Source organism: Eublepharis macularius, chromosome 1, assembly GCF_028583425.1.
Source record: "Eublepharis macularius isolate TG4126 chromosome 1, MPM_Emac_v1.0, whole genome shotgun sequence".
Classification (NCBI taxonomy): domain Eukaryota; kingdom Metazoa; phylum Chordata; class Lepidosauria; order Squamata; family Eublepharidae; genus Eublepharis; species Eublepharis macularius.
This window is the reverse complement of record NC_072790.1, coordinates 135,707,649-135,724,296: the sequence shown is the minus strand read 5'-3', so window position 1 is coordinate 135,724,296 and position 16,648 is coordinate 135,707,649. Positions and strand designations below refer to the sequence as shown.

The 16,648-nt window shown below is 40.5% G+C and overlaps 2 protein-coding genes across 2 annotated transcripts in view; both read right to left on the bottom strand.

Moving 5' to 3' along the window:
• The window catches only part of PNLDC1 (PARN like ribonuclease domain containing exonuclease 1), a 35,156-nt gene extending 31,001 nt beyond the window's left edge, over window positions 1–4,155 (bottom strand). Inside the window, exons 1-3 of the mRNA XM_054993778.1 lie at window positions 4,080–4,155; window positions 812–869; window positions 628–701 (exon numbers count right to left, since the gene is read on the bottom strand). Coding sequence (XP_054849753.1) covers window positions 628–701; window positions 812–869; window positions 4,080–4,155 — 208 coding nt within the window. The remainder of the gene's footprint in view (window positions 1–627; window positions 702–811; window positions 870–4,079) is intronic.
• Window positions 4,156–6,310: 2,155 nt separating this feature from the next.
• On the bottom strand, window positions 6,311–16,294 carry MRPL18 (mitochondrial ribosomal protein L18). Its single transcript, XM_054999677.1, has 4 exons — window positions 16,149–16,294; window positions 9,368–9,554; window positions 6,816–7,050; window positions 6,311–6,456 (listed from the first exon to the last, which is right to left on the bottom strand). Exons 1-4 carry the CDS (start codon window positions 16,255–16,257, stop codon window positions 6,385–6,387), a joined length of 603 nt encoding a protein of 200 aa, XP_054855652.1. The 5' UTR covers window positions 16,258–16,294; the 3' UTR covers window positions 6,311–6,384.
• Window positions 16,295–16,648: the final 354 nt, after the last annotated feature.

The following is a 16,648-nucleotide window of genomic DNA, read 5'->3' as shown; positions in this document are numbered from 1 at the left end:
GTTCTCTGTGGTGGGCAATGACACCCTGAGAACAGTTTTCACTCCTGTTAACATCTGCACAAACCAACTGGGTAGGAAATCCATATTCCTGATTTTTTTCCTCAGTTGAAATTATCTACTTTCCACACTGAATAAGGAGTTTGACTATAAATTTCTTGCCTTCAACAGCATAAAAGCAAAATGCTGGATCATTTTCTCTCCTTTTGAAGATTTACTGTTTTAGAGTTATACAAAATAAGTAGAAAGATACTTTTTACTTGTGAAGTCAAATGCTAATTGCTTAACTCAAGCATTTGTCCACACTAGTTAGTTTGTCCACATTAACTTGGTACAGCAATGAAATCAGAGGGAGGTTTTGGCCTCCGTGTTCTGTTTGTTGACCATATAGATCAAGGTAGCTGGCAGAAGTGCTATTAAAACAGAAGCGCTATTTGGAAAAAAAAAATCTGGATGCTGGCAACTCAAGGCACTTACTTGGTTTGCTACCTAGCAACCTGGACCTTCAACTTTCCTATTAAAACAGGGTATATAGCAACTGTAGATCTTCCTTTCCCTTTTGTCATGCGCCTGTTCCCTCCCAAACCTGTGCCACAGGATTTCAGCTTGTCTGATAACAAGAGTGCTCACCAAGCTGACACACGGTAAACTGCTGAACGCTCCGTCTGGCTTTCTGATACAACTCAGCAGGGTAATCATAGAGACTAAAGGGGGAAAAAAGACAATATTCTATATTGATTTGTGCATGCTGTATTTCTTCATACTAGTCCTTTGAACAAATAAATTGACACCATGCTTGGTTAGACAAGTTTACCTGGGCTGTCTACCTGGTGGAAAGGCTGAATGCAAACCTGTGAATTCCATATCTAACCCTGCAAGACACAAAGAATTACAGAGAAGTAGACATTTTTCTTCTGCAATCTAACAATACCAATTGTGCAAGGTGGTTAAAGTGATTATGAATATATATCCTTCTTGCACACACAACCTCAAACTCCCAGAGCAGTGTCCCATTATTTCTACCATTCTCACTACATGTAATTGCTTTTTATATTCCCAAGCGTATCCCTTACAAGCCCCATTAAAGCTCTTGCATCCTGCTTAAGCAGTAATGCTTGGCACTAAAAGTCAATAACCGCATGCATTTTGCTGATTTTAAGCATCCCCACAGCACTGTCACAATAGTGGTTTTCTATCCTTATTTATTTACTTAACTTATAGTACATTTTCCTCACTGAGATTAAAGAAAGGTTACAACTAGTACTAATGCAGTAAGAATAGTATAATAGATAAAACCATAGGAATTGGAGAACTCACTAAAAATACAGTATAATACAGACATTAAAGCGGGATTACAAAACTGGAGAACAATACAGTGAAACATTGTAAGACATACAACAAAAATAAGATCACAAAATCAGAGAACAAAGCAAAAACAAAAACACTGTAATACACAAAATGAAAACACATTAACTACATTCAGTTTATAGAACTGCCTCCTGAGCAGCTTCATTTTACACAGTCTATAGAATGATAGGGACTGCGGAAGTCTTCCAGCTCTCATTAGGCAGGCCATTTCACAAGGTGGGAGCCAGAACAGAGAAAACTCCAGTACAAGAAGCTGCTGACCTTACCCAGTGGCAGAATGAAGGTGGAACATTTAGAAGGCGAAAGAGCATTGCTGCTGATGGGCAGTATATCAGGAGAGGCAGTCCTGCAGATATATAGGTCATGAGCCATAAAGAGCTTTGCAGATGATAACCAGTACATTGAACTAAGCCCAGGAACTAATTGGTTATCAATGTAGTGACTGCAGTATCGGTTTAAGATGCATATTCTACTTAGCTTCCAATAGTAACTGAGTTGCAGTATTCTGTACCAGCTGCAGTTTCTGAGTTGTCTTCAAAGGCATTACAATAGTCTAGTGGGGAGGTTTATGGGGGATGAATCAGTGTGGCTAGATTGGGTTAAGGTAGTCTTGCAAGTTATCCTATGGGCTAAATGAAGATGGAAGAAAGCACTTACAGCTGAAAGATGTGAAAAAGAAGGACAAGAATGGAGATGCAAGACGCTCATCTCTTCCACCTGCCTTCATCATCACCTTACCCCTCTTATCCTGTTAGCCATTCCTCTTTCTACTACCTGATGCCCTCAAGACCCCATACCAAACTCATGATAGACTGCATATGGGCCAGCTTTCTTCCTTTTAAATAACTCACACACAAATTTTGAGTCTGTCATCCCCCCCATTTTTTTTTTAGTTTTAGATTTTTCTGCAGACCTATAGGTGTTGCAGGATTTGTAGAACCCTAACAAATTCATACACTGAGGCCCGTCAGTACCATCGAAACAGAGTGAGGTGCAGTCCTTTGCAGTTAGGTGTTGTAATATCTTTACATACTGGGACAAGCCTTCCTAGATGTTTGAGATTCAAATAATCTGAAATAACCATATTCAGTTAGAGAACAATGGACTAGTATTTCAATTGAGATTTCTTTCTTCTCAGCTGCATAATTACTGTACATATAAAATCAAGTAGGAAATAAAAATCACCTCCGCTCCATAGTTTAAACCTCCTTTTTTTGCAAACCAGAGAAGTACATCTATTTATCTGTAAATGAACAGCAACCCTATACAAGTAAGCTGCTGATATTCTTTAAAAGAGCACCCTTACAAATATCACAATTGTCAGAACTACTCGCTGAGTAAGTAAGGGTTCTTTTTAAGCAACAGGTAATAAAGATTTTCTCTGTGTTTCTTCTGTGTTACCTAACAAATCCCACAGTTACGAATCCAGTGTCACTGAACACACTGCACATCCGGTTGGTTTTATGCTAGTTTTAACTATGTCCATCGCACTGCCACTTTTTTCTCCAGTCCATCCTTCTCCCAAGGAGCTCAGGGCAAAATACACGGTTCTCCTGTCCTCCATTTTATTCTCAGAACAACCCTGTGAAATAAGCAGGACTGACTCTACGTGTGACTAGATATAGCTTGACACTCCAACCAAGTTCCCCCAAAATTCCAGAAACTGTACTTTAGTGACAGTGCTCAGAAATCTGCAAGACAACTGTAGCAACCCCATCCATAGCTGCAATCTCCAAAACTCCCTGGAGCAAGGAAATGTCCCTTAAGTTATGCAGTCTTCAACACACTTAAAAGAGCCAGCAGGGTGTACTGGTTAGTGTCAGACTACATTAAGTGCAAACCGGGTTCAAATCTCTGCTGTGCCATGGAAGTCTTCTCAGTGACTTTGGGCCAGTCACACATTCTCAGGGTTGTTGCGAGGATAAAATGGAGAAAAGAAGGACGATATAAGCCACTTGGGGTCCCATTGTGGAGAAAGGAAGAACACAGAAAAATTAATGCAAATAAATTGAAGACTATAATCACAAACACACTTCCTAAGGAGAAAACCCCATCGAATTCAGTGGGGCTTACTTAGTAATAATAATAACAACATTCGATTTATATACCACCCTTCAGGGCAATTTAATGCCCACTCAGAGCAGTTTACAAAGTATGTTATTATTACCCCACAACAAAACACCCTGTGAGGTGGGTGGGGCTGAGAGAGCTCCAGAGAGCTGTGACTAGCCCAAGGTCACCCAGCTGGCTTCAAGTGGAGGAGTGGGGAATCAAAACTGGGTCTCCAGATTAGAGTCCTGCACTCCTAACCACTACACCAAACTGGCTCTTAACGGTTAAGGCTCCAGGCGGGGCTGGAGATCTCCAGGAATTGCAACAGATCTCCAGGCCATGGAGATCAGTTCTCCTGGAGAAAATGGCTGCCTTGGAAGGTGGACTCTATAGTATTATACTTTGCTGAGGCCTCTTCCCTACCCTCCCCAGGCACGACCACCCCCCAAACCTTCAGGAATTTCTCAGTCCAGAGATGGCAACCCTAAAAGAGGCAAAGGACAAAGTAGTAGAGTGATGCAGAGTCCGCTCCTTCCCTTTCCTCCCAAGATGACATTGGTTACTACGAGCCTCACGCAGCCTAGCTCTTTAACCTTTTCCCGTCTTGCTCTGACAGGAGCTGCTTCCATAATTGTTCTTTCCTCCCGGCTCGTCTGCCTCACCGACAAAGTCGCAGTCAAGAATGAGCTCTCGCAGCCTCGGCAATTTCTCCTCAAATTCCGCCGCGCCCACATCCATACTCCCTTCTCCCTCTCCCTCCAGCAACACGCGCCGCTGTTCCCGCCGCATTTTTTTAAAGACACAATCTCCCTGAACCGTACACCGCCTTTCAGCTAAAGAAAGCCTGGCCCTTTCAAGAATAACTCCTTCCTCCGCTTCTAAAAGGGATATCCCAGTTTGCGTTCTCCACTAACGGAATTCCTATTCATTGTTCCACTTTTTATTGTTAGGATTTCAGTATCGTTTAAAAGCTTTAGGAGAGATATTCGGTCCATAATTATAGCCGTATAGCAAGGAAAACTTCCTTTGTTGGAATTTCGACACGCTGTCGCTGCACACATGGGGATCATGCTTCACAAAAAAAAGCGGGGGGCGTACAAATGAATCCTATTTGCTGATATTCTAATACTTCGATTCTAAATCCCATTTAAGTGGAACCCACTCCCAAATGCTTAAGATCAGATTTTCTTAGCACTTCTGTAAACTTTGGGAAACAAATTGGAGCATATAAGAGTTACCTAGCAGTCAGAAATACACATTTTAGCTTGGGTTGGTAAGTTTTCTGCTAAAGTGCAAGTCAGTGGAATGGTGATTAATCTTCACAATTGTTCAAGGCCATAAACTTGCATTGGGCTTGTAGTGCAAGCACTAAGAATGCCATTTTCCAGTTTTAATTTAAAAGAACACAATTTCTGGCTATGGGCCTCGTTTAGACAAACGTTCTCAAGGGATTTACTGACAGCAACAATGGAAAGTTAGGAACAGGACCCATAAAGGGCCTTGTAGGAGAGCATGTCATCCCCCCCCATCCCTCTCCACACAATTTCCTCTTTCCTCCTGGCAGCCCCCATATCCTTAAGATTTTTTTCTTTCCTTCCTATCCAACTACAAACCTAACTTTTACCTGCCCCCATCTTTAGTTATATTTATTATATATTTACTTTATATATATCCCTTCTCCCAACTAGGGAACCAAAATCATTCTTTCGTATCCTCACACAACCCCCGAGAGGTAGGTTAGACCGACACTGTATGACTGGCCCAAAGACACCTAGTGACCAGAGGGGATTTGAATATGGGTCTCCCAGATCCTACTTGGATACTCAAACCACTACACCACACTGGCTTTTATGGGGTGGCTGCAATTGAACATTAGTAAAAAACGGCCTCATTAAGTCATGCAAGTCCCATGATAGCAAGTTGTCCATCAGCTGCTGCCAATGAGTCCTCCCTCATAGGCCAAAATAGCCCTCGAAAGGGCCCTTTCCCCTTATTTTTACTGACAGATTTCAAGGATTGAAGACTGGCAATAGTATAGACTAGCGGTGGTCACTGATGGCATATGTTTCTTAAAGTTACAGATGCAGATTCTATCATTTGGAAAGGATTATAATCCCCTATGATTGTGTGTGGTTTTTTTTTTAAGATTTCAGATTTTGCTACAAACCTGGGGGTTTTCTCAGATTTGGACTTAAGTATCCAAAAATATGGCCATGTTGAGAATTAGACCTATTGATGATTAACAAACGGCAAACGGGAGATGTGCTTCAAGGTAATACTTTATTGCATGCCATGTTTCACATAGATATGAGAAAATGCATAAACTTTGCTTTCACAGCAAAAATGGACATGGGCCTCCCTTTAACCACAGGGACAGAATCCACAGTAGCAGCAGCAATGGAAACCAATCTAAACAAACAGGATAGTCTTTGAGACAAGTTGCAGCCCAAATAATTTTGATGACCTTGTAGAGAAGATTTTGCACAAATACAGCCCAGAGTAGCCTGGCCATTTACCTTGCAAAATGTAATATAGTCCTGAATAGTACTTTGCAAAGCTGCTGAAACAATTTAAAAGTGATCTACTACATAATACAACTGGTAAGCTGTGGTGTGAAGTAAACACCACCTGCAGTTATTTTCTCTCACATTTCATCTGTCCCTGATAGTTTGATACATCAGGGGAGCTTGGGGCACCAGAATGGCAAGCTGGGATAACTGGAAGCTACTGCACTGATTGAAGACAGATCAAGGCTGTGGACTGAGAAGATACTGAAGTTAGGAATATCCTCGATATTGTTCTGGAATCCAACTAGCCCCATGAGGCTTCTTCAGGTGCAGGACAACCTTTAGAAAAATCTACTTTAAACAAAAAAAACCCTCTGTCATCAATATGTTTGTCCATTAGATTTTTATTTAATGTAAGAGGTTTCAATAGTCTCTTAGCATATTCTCACAAGTTTTAAACTTATTTATAAATTCTTCGCAGTTCTTTCAGTTCAACACCACCTTCACTCACAGCATTTTGGAAGCTCTGGATCTGTTTTAAAGAGAAATAGAAAGAGAGAGAGGAATTAAATCACTCGTTATTATAATTTGTATTAAATAAATTATTATTATTTCAATTTATTGACCTAGTCCTTTAAGAGATCTTTCCCTTTTAAACAATACTGCATGTCTCACGTTAAGAGTATGCCAGAGCTGACTTTTTTTCTCCACACAGACTTCATCTTCTGATATAATTCATTGAGCAGGACTGCACGTTGTCAGTTAAAGCATTTAACACTATACCGAACTACTGCTCCGTGCTTTTAAGTAAACAATTATCAAGCCAGATGTGTAATAAGAATAGAATCTAGATTTTTTAGTTTACTAAAGCCCCTAAAATAATCAACTTGCCGAATCACAACATTTTTCCCATGGAGTTATAGCTCGGAAATCCACAAAGTTGATTCCTGCTTGAAGGCAACGTTGAGCTAGCACACGTCCCACATTCTCACATGCTGTCACGCCTGTTGTATTATGAAGGTGCTTCTTGATGGCCCACTCTCGAGTGGAAGCAGAGACTACAATGTGTCCACTGCAATGCTCAACATAGGCGTTCACGTGGTACTTTGTTTGCTCAAGTCTCAACCTGGATTGCAAACCAAGAAAAATGTCATGATCTTATTTCAGTAATTCATTGATTTTCTTTTCCAGTTACCAGTAACAAAATTCTCTATTATTCAAAGTCAGAGAATCTCAAGCCTTCTGTCTGAAACTGGATCTCAGAATGCATGCATACATCTCTCCTTCCACCCCATTTCAAGCTTGAGTTTAAAATTCACCGCTTCTGTGAAACCTGTGAAACCTCTTAGCTCATATCCCTAATTTTAAGAACGCCCACACCACTGAAATTTAGCTAACGGAACAACAAGAGGCTACGTCTTCTACTTACATCTAAAGTACCACATACATAGATAGTACTGTAAAATAATAAGAAAAAACACTAAGTATTTAAGTTATACTTCACTATTAACACCTGTATACAAAATATAATACCCAGCCTCCACTACAAAAACAACTAAAGAAATCACAAAGCCACTAACCAAAATGCAAGGTATCTTGTTTGGCCACAGCTGTCACAATTTTAGTTACTTGGGATCCATTTTCTTTATAAATATTCCAAAAAATGGCATCAGTCATAAATATGTACACTTGGTACACAAACACCTCCATAACCTTCCACATGCACACATGCCCCAGCAACAGAGCCCTACTGGGTTTTCTCTATACCCCCCAATATGTGCATCCTATACTGCATGATGAACATATGATTTATACTGAATCAGACTATTGGTCCATCAAGTCAGTATTGTCTGGCAGAAGCTCTTCAGGGTCTCAGGGAGAGGTCTTTCACATTACCTACTGCCTGGTTCTTTTTACCTGGAGATGCCAATGATAGAACCTTGGACCTTCTATATGAAAAGCAGAGACTCTTCCACTGAGCCACAGTCCCTTCTGGGATGTAGAAAAGATGTTAATGTCAGGATGGGACCAAATGTCACTAGAGCTACAATTCCCAGTTGGGACACCTTTCTTCCAAGAAACAGCAACTATTGAAACTAAAATATTAGAGGCTAAATGTCAAGAGACTCTAATGATTTTCAAGAGACTGCCCAGCATACAGACTTACAAAAAATGTCACTTAAGAAGTAATTTCCTAAGGAAGGATGCAGTAATTTTCTCTGGGGTGACCTGATACAATATGTCTAATACTGCTCATAAGCCATGCTCTTGACAGAGAGGACTATCAGTAACAACAGCTAATAAAAGAGCCAAGCAGTGACTCAGATGTTTCCACATATTAGACACACTACGAATCCTTAATGCCTAAACGATGCTTTCCCCATTCCATTGTGTACACAAAGTCAGGACTGAAGGAGGAAACTAAGTTTCTTCCATCCTACGAAACACTAATACTGTAGAACTAGAGACAGGACTGGTCCTCAAAAATGCCACCCTGCAGTTACATAAAATAGATTCTCATATATACCATATAGGTTTCAAGTTCTAAAATAATGCAGGCAAACAAGATCACCCATAAAAAGATGTACTGATTGCATAAGAAACTTATGTTACATAGAAGAGTGGAGGGGAGACACCCTGCTTGAAACCAGTGAATTGATGATGGGCCTCTTATAAGAAACTAACATGACAGAATATCTGCTCAATGCACTGCTGTTTTGCTAAGTATGCTGCGCCTTGGCAGGCTCATGCTTCTAAACAGAGGCACTTCCGCAACTTTCTTCAGAGGATCAAACAACTGATTCCTTCCTCATTCCCTCGGCAGAAGCAGAAGGACCACTGCACATAAGAATAGTAACTGTACTTATATACCACTCTTCTAGACAGATTAGTGCCCCATTTAGAGAAGAGACTAAAGTAAGTGATATTATTATCCTCACAATACAGTTGGGGAGCTGGAGTTGAGAGCAGTGGTTTACCCAAGGCCACCTACTAAGCTCATGGCAGTAGTGGGATTTGAAACAGCAAAGTGCTAACTTGCAGCCCAACCTCTTAACCACTGTAACACATTAGGGCTCACATCAGAACTAGCAGTTAGATGCCTTAAAGGTGGTGATATATACTGCAGCCTGTGGGCACAGATTGTGAATTTGCATGGAGCAAAACAATCATGGAGCAGCCTATAGAGAGGTCACTGGAGTCTTCATAGGAGCAGAGCAACTTAACTGCAAGGATCAGATGTTTGATGTGGATGGTGAAAACCAAAGGAAATCAGTGCAGATTTATGGACGCGAGGATTTTTTGAAAACATGACTGTGGTCTGCAGATTAGAAGACAAAAGCAGTGTTATGCTTTTGGACAACAGGTTAGTTCTAGAGGATAATGTCACAAGATACTCTCCAGATTTCTGTAGACCTCTGCTATCTTTTGTTTTTATAACACACCTGTGCCAATACTCTTGCGATGGCCATGTCGTTTTCCAGCCTCTCTCCTTCCTTGCTAGAGCCAACTGTTCCAAGTTACGAGGATTCCGGTTAGTAAAATCAGGGGCAACAATTTCATTGTCTGTTGTGTCCAGTTCATCCTCAACAGAAGGTGTGGAATTGGGAACTGCAGAACTGAATCGAATACCTACAAAGGAATAAAAGAAAAACTACTATGATTAATAGATGTTGAAAACAACCCAGCGCATATGCGAAGTAAAGCAGAACAGAATATAATGCTGTCCTAGTATACAGCTTACATTATAAACACATAGTTCTGCAGAAATACAAATACATTTACCATTGAATGTTAATGTAAAATAATCTATAGTCTATTGTTGAAGAGAGGGATAAAAGACAGTTGCAGAAATTTTCCATAGGAACCCTGTCAACCACAATCTATATGAGAAGATGTAACATGTTCATCCCATTTAACTCAACTGAACTGTGTCTAAGAAACATGACGAAGAGAACTGTGATTCTCAAAAGCTTATGCTACAATAAAGTTGGCTAGTCTTAAAGGTGCTACTGGACTCTTTGCTATTATACTTAAAGACAGTCTGTCAATCTTGTCATACCTATAATCCTAAATATGTTATTCTCTTTGATGTGACTTTTTAACAATATGTCCATATTTACTACAAAAAAAGTAGTTAACTGCATTGGTCCATAGCAAAATCCAAAACAAAGTCATTTTAACATCTTTTATTAAGATCAATTTAAGTAAATCACTCTGTCTTCCAGAGTAAAATGGCATTGGTAGTGGTGGAAAGTACCATCTAATCATAATTGACTTATGGCGACCCCTAGTGGGGTTTTCATGGCAAAAGACTAACAGGCGATTTGCCATTTCCTGTCTCTGCTACCACGGTCCTCTTTGGAGGTCTCCCATCCAATTACTAACCAAGACCGACTTTGTTTCGCTTCCAAGATCTGAAGTGTTTACAGTGTGAGAGCAGGACTAGGGAGACCCAGGTTCAAATTCTATTATAATTTTAAAAAATACATTCTGCCCTTATAAGAGCCACCAAGATGGCTAATGAATTAAAACATACATAATAAAATCACATTTTAAAGCATTAAAACCTACCCAAAAGAACACATCATTAAGACAATTAAAACCAGAGGTAAAATACAAAAAGACAAAAAAAAGTTAAAACATTGGATAAAGAGGGAGCAAGGTTGTCATATCCTCTACTATGGAGTGGGGAGATACTCCACCAGCTGCTGCTGCTGGTTTGGCAGGTGGGGAGAAAAGGCATCCAGAAACAGGGAGAATTGTCCCTTGGTGTGACCTGTTGTTTTTAGGTCATGCCAGAAATTATGTAATCATTGAGGAATACAGGCATGCCAACAGGTGAGTACTTGTGGCCCCCAAGTTTTAACATGGGTGGACCAGGCAATGCTGGGAAGGAGATCTCTCTGAAGGAATGCCAAATGAAACAAAAAAGTCTTCACTTACTGGTAGAAGGGACAGACATATCTCCTTGGGAAGAGTTCCATAGTACCATGCAGGGTGGATTTGATTTAAATCAAACTGATTTAAATCACGATTTAAATCACTAGTCATTAAGGCTTGATTTAAATCATAGTTTTCTACATAAAGACTAATTCTTGCTGGTATAACTTTAATATGCAAGTAGATGCCTGCCTTACCGATAGGTAAAGGAACTTCATTAAAGTATTCCCAAACTGGGTCTCTTTTACGGCCTGCTGCCATTATAGGTTTTTTCCTCCAAGGAAAGAATGTGATAAACCTCAGGTCATACACACAAAAGATCCAAAGACTTGTGCAGTATTGTGCTCAAAAAGTTTCACTTTCATTTTGTACTGCTTGCCCCTCCCTCCTCACACTTAGTTTCTTCTTGTGCAGATCTATTCCACTCCAAACAATCAGAAAAATATTGTTTATATTCACTGAACTTCTTGAAACTTAGCACTGGAGCGGTTGATTCTGTCTTCATGGGTTTGTAGAACAATAGGATTAAGGTCTTTTTCTCAACTCTGTTCATGTTATAACATTTTTGCTGTGAAGAAGAGGCATGTGATCTCTGTTGAGCTGACACAAATTCAGTTTTGAGAACTGCAAAACCAAGCATCTGTGATAATATCTTGTAGGCAGAGAAACTGCCCAATAATCTTACAAAAACCTCTGGAAGAGCATGACATTGTGAATGGATTAATGGAATTTATTTACCAAAAAGTTAAACATATACAGCCTTATTCTACATAATTAAAAACTAATCTTTATTTCATGATGGAATAACCTTTGGATGGTAATATATTTTCCTCAAAAAGCATTTTATTTAAAAAAATCCAATTTAAATAAAAAAAATCTGATTTAAATAAAAAAAATCCGATTTTTTTTTTAAATCATTGATTTTTATCCACCCTGGTACCATGATCAAGAAGGTCCTCTCTTTGCTTGTTAGGAAAGTAGGTGAATGACCATGAGCTAGGACATTGTTTCTTTACCTAACTTGGCCAACTTCTGGTTTGGTTTTAGATCATTTCAGCTGCATCTCCCAGAATGAGGTTGACAGGACCCTCCCTGCTGTGAGGCCTACTACTTGCCCCTTGGACCTTTGTCCATCATGGCTGGTTAAACCCAGCAGTGACGAACTTTGGGTCCCATTGGTGGAGATCATTAATTTATCTTTGAGCTCGGGTGTATTCCCTAGAGCACTGAAAGAAGCAGTGGTAAGGCCATCTTAGGACCCTACTGATCTGTCCAGTTACTGCCCAGTTTCAAGTCTCCCCTGCCTGGGTAAGGTGATCAAGCGGGCAGTGGCAAAGCAGCGGCAGGAATTCCTGAATGACTCCTCAGTCCTGGATCCATTTCAGAACAGCTTCCTCCCTGACCATAAGACAGAGATGCTGCTTGTCACCCTCAGATGATTAGTTGGCATCTGAGTCAAGGTGGGTCAGCACTGCTGGTGTTATTGGGTCTGAAGGCAGCGTTCGACATGGTCAATTATGACCTTCTGACCCACTGCCTCACTGATGTGGGGATACATGGGGCCTCCTTGCAATGGCTAATCTCTTTTCTCCACGGTTAGGGACAGAGCGTGGCATTTGGGGAACAGCTGTTGCTGAGATACCCACTGGTATGTGGTGTTACTCAAGGGGCAATTCTCTCCCCAATGCTATTTAATATCTATATGCGCCTCCTTGCCCAGTTAGCCCAAAGTTTTGGACTGAGATGCCATCAAAATGCTGACGACACCCAGTTGTATCTGTTGATGGACGGCTGGCTGGATGCAGCCCTGGATGTTTTGGCTAGGGCTTTAGATGCTGTGACTGTATGGATGAAGTAGAGTAGGCTAAAGTTGAACCCTGTGAAGACAGAGGTCCTGTATCTGGGTCAAGGGTTGTTGACCTCGGGAATCCGGCTCCCAGCCTTAGACGGGGCACCTTTGATGCCTGGCTTGACGGTGAGGATCCTGGGTGTAATTCTGGATGTCTCCTTGTCAACTGAGACCCAGGTCTCACTGGTTGCTAGAACTGCGTTTTTCTGTCTTCAGCAGGTCAAACAACTTGCTCCCTACCTCTTTGCCCATGACCTAGCTACAGTAATCCATGCAACGGTCATCTCCAGATTGGACTACTGTAACTCACTCTATGCAGGGTTACCCTTGAAACTGACCCGAAAATTGCAATTGGTCCAGAATGCAGTGGCACATGTCCTAATGGGAACCCTGTTTAGGACACACATGCGACCTGTACTGCACCAGCTGCACTGGCTCCCAGTTGAATTCTGGGTCAAGTTCAAGGCATTGGCGTTAATCTTTAAGGCCCTTAACAGACTGGGACCTGCATATCTTTGGGGCCATCTCTCTCTGTATGTTCCCTGGAGTGTGTTATGCTCTGTAGATCAACATCTACTGATGCTCCCAGGCCACAAGGATGTTCACTTAGTATCAACCAGGGCCAGAGCCTTATCATCTCTGGCTCCAGCCTGATGGAACACTCTCCCAGTTGAGACCTGGGCCCTGCAGGACTTAATACAGTTCCGCTGGACCTGTAAAACGAAGACGTTCTGCTAGGCCTATGAGAGGGGTTGAGGAACTGGCAAACTATCCTCATTGGCCCTTGCCTGTTTTGCTTTGTTTCACTCCACCTTTTAATGAGATCTGTTACTTTATTTTTTTTTTTATTTTAACTTATTTATTGTATTTTAAATTATGGTTTTTATGATATTGTGACCTGCCCTGAGCCTGTTTGCAGGGAGGGTGGGATATAAATCCAACAAAATAAATAAATAAACTTATCTCATGGGGATATTGCGAGTGTAAAACAGAAGGAAGAACCGTGTAGAAGTAAAACACAGTGTGTAAGTATGAGAGAGATGCATCTAGACTGTAGTGCACATGTAAATAAATGTACATTCATGGATAAAAAGTCTAGTGCGGATAGCCTTCTATCAACCCAGATGCATTGCTACAGATATACTGATGAATTTTTCAAGATGCGGCTCTTCTATAAATACCACCAGATTCATTGTGAGAGTAACCAGTTTGGCTAACAATATTTTTATTTATCCTCCATGCTTCAGAATCCAGCACAAGAATGGCTAATGAAAACCAGATTAACACAGTAGGCGAAGACAGTGGGAAATGCAGAGCTCTGTAGTGAAAGATTAAGTTATCTATTGACATCTGTGTGACGATAAAGATTATGCTACCTACTTCTTGGTGGGCATACTGTCCAATCCTATGTATGTTTACTCAGAAGCAAGCCCCTCGGAGTTTAATGGGATTTACTCCGAAGTGCGCACAGAATTGCAGCCTTAGCAGGAAAACAAGTTTTATTAAGTGGGTATGTATGCTTGGTCCCAAGTAAAGCGATTACAAACCTGTTCATAGACCCAACTATCCCCATGTTAAACAAATATTATCCCAACAAATGCAAAGGTTCTGTTCCTCGCTATCACCTCATCTAACCCCAACAGTCTAACCCCTTACAAAGAAGAACGTTTGGCAAAAAGGAAGAAAGGCAAGTATATGTAACAAATGAAACAAAAAAAAGGTATGTTTATATGAATGGGAAACTGTTCCACTACAGCGCATCTTACCCCATATAATGCAAAGGTGCAAATGGTAAAGTGGGCTATAAACTGTAATAATGATATATCTATGGAAGCATGGGAGCAATTATGGAGGAATACCTTAAAAATATCAACTTGTACCAGCATGAGAGAGAACGGTTATTAAATGTTATATAGATGGTACCTAACACCTAAAAAATTAGCCATAGCTAACAAACAGTTATCGAATAAATGTTGGAAATGTAAGGAGCATAAAGGTTCTCTATTTCACATGTGGTGGACTTGTCAAAAGGCTAGAGACTTTTGGTCTAAAATATGTACTGAAATGTCTTTGATATTACAATAAAATGTTGCTAAAAATCCAGAAATGCTGTTATTATCTTTACATTTAGAAAAAGCTAGTAGAAGTGATAAGATATTGTTATACTATATGTTAGCAGCAGCAAGAATTTTATATGCTCAATATTGGAAAAAAGAAGAAATACCGGAAATTGAAGAATGGACAAGGAAGCAGTTGTACGTGGCCGAAATGGACAAACTGCCTAGAAATTTTAAAGAGCAAGATCCAGAACATTTTTGGGAAGAATGGAAAAAGTTCAAGGAATATTTGGAAAAAAATGGGATGTTAAAGGACAATTGTGGTCTTTGGAAGGATTGCAAATTAAATTATAAGAATATAATGAAGGGAAAAGACATTAAGATTTTTACCATGGTTAAAGTAATAACAAGTATAGCAAATAATAACGTATATAAATTAACAGGGGGTTGGAGTGTTGGGGAAGTAAACGGAGAAAAGGGGGAGGGGGGAGTTCTATATTTAGAAGGATATGATTTGGATAAGATGTATGTACTAAACAAAATATTATATTACCTCATCCAATAAAAAACTTTATAATAATAAAAAAAATAATGCAAAGGTCAATCTACCACCTCTCTTCACATTAGGCCAATGGTTAAAGCTACAATCCTAAGCAGTGAGGCTTACTTCTTAAGAAACCTACTTAGGATCAGCTTCATAGGATGCAACCCCAGTAAACAAACTGAGACTCACTCATGCAAGGAAGTGAGAATGCAAGAACCTGAGATGGTATAATAGACAATACTTCAAATTGCAGGTGAAGGATCCTATCTTGGAATGCTCACCTATGTTAAAACCTCTCTACACAAGACATCTTACATGGAGACACTCGAGTGAAAGATCTTACCCTTATTCTCACATTGAGGATACACATGCACTGCTACAGAGACAGAGTACACTTGAATATAAGACCGAACAGGAAGTCATTTGAGCATTCCTATGTAAGATGTCTTGTGTAGAGAGACTCAAAATGTTACAAACAGAAAACAAATTCAGCAGGCAAAAAGAAAAGGCAGAATATGACTCCTTATTACGCTTTCTATTCTCACTGCATGCTTTTTACATATTTTAAAAAAAATCTAAGCCGGAACCGACAAACTGGTCTACAACGGTTCAACCAAATCTACAACAGAACTCTGCACCGCATTCGACTACGTGTGTCAGCCAAGTTTTACTTTAAAACGAATTCTCCGGAAGCCACAATTCAGTTCCCAAGCCAACGTGTTTGGGACGCAGTTATAAAAGGCGCAACCTGCCACTTTCTTGTATGGGACCTACTCTCCCTAAGTTAATTTCGCGCACTTTTACGTCTAACCCGCACTCAAAATGCTCTGTACCTTGACCACCTTCCCGGAATGCCTTAGCTGCAACCCCCAGCTGCGAAGTCAGTCTTTTCAAAGCCATTATACCAGAGCTGTGGAGACCGCCACAACTACAAGACGCCATGCAACGCCATCCTTAGTAAGGGAACAAAATGGTTACACCCTCTACTTCATCCTCTAAGCAGGAAAAACTGCTGCCCTATACAAAAATGGCACCACCAAAGTTCACCAACCTTGCTTCTGATTGGTCACCTCAAATAGACGTTTCTTCTTAGGGAAGTCCTATTCAGCCAATAGCCGCTGGAGATTGATGGCTGTGACAGGTTCCGGAGAGTTCACTTATATCCAACGCAGCTTTTTATAGTGTCACGGCTTTTTTTTTAATACTTGTGTAGGTTATCCTCTAACCCCATAAGACAAAATACTGCCTGCGCGGGGAGGGCGGAATAAAAATCGAAAACAAACAAACAATAGACTTTCTTTTTTGTGCAGCATGGAGCCCACGATGTAGCAGA

Excerpts from the sequence above, each read along its gene's own strand:
- MRPL18 (XM_054999677.1), bottom strand. The coding sequence starts at position 16,257 with ATGGCGTCTTGTAGTTGTGGCGGTCTCCACAGCTCTGGTATAATGGCT. Across the intron at positions 9,555-16,148 it reads ATTCCGGGAAGGTGGTCAAG|GTATTCGATTCAGTTCTGCA; the intron begins GTACAGAGCATT and ends ATTCCTTTGTAG. Across the intron at positions 6,457-6,815 it reads GGGAAAAATGTTGTGATTCG|ATCCAGAGCTTCCAAAATGC; the intron begins GCAAGTTGATTA and ends TCTTTAAAACAG.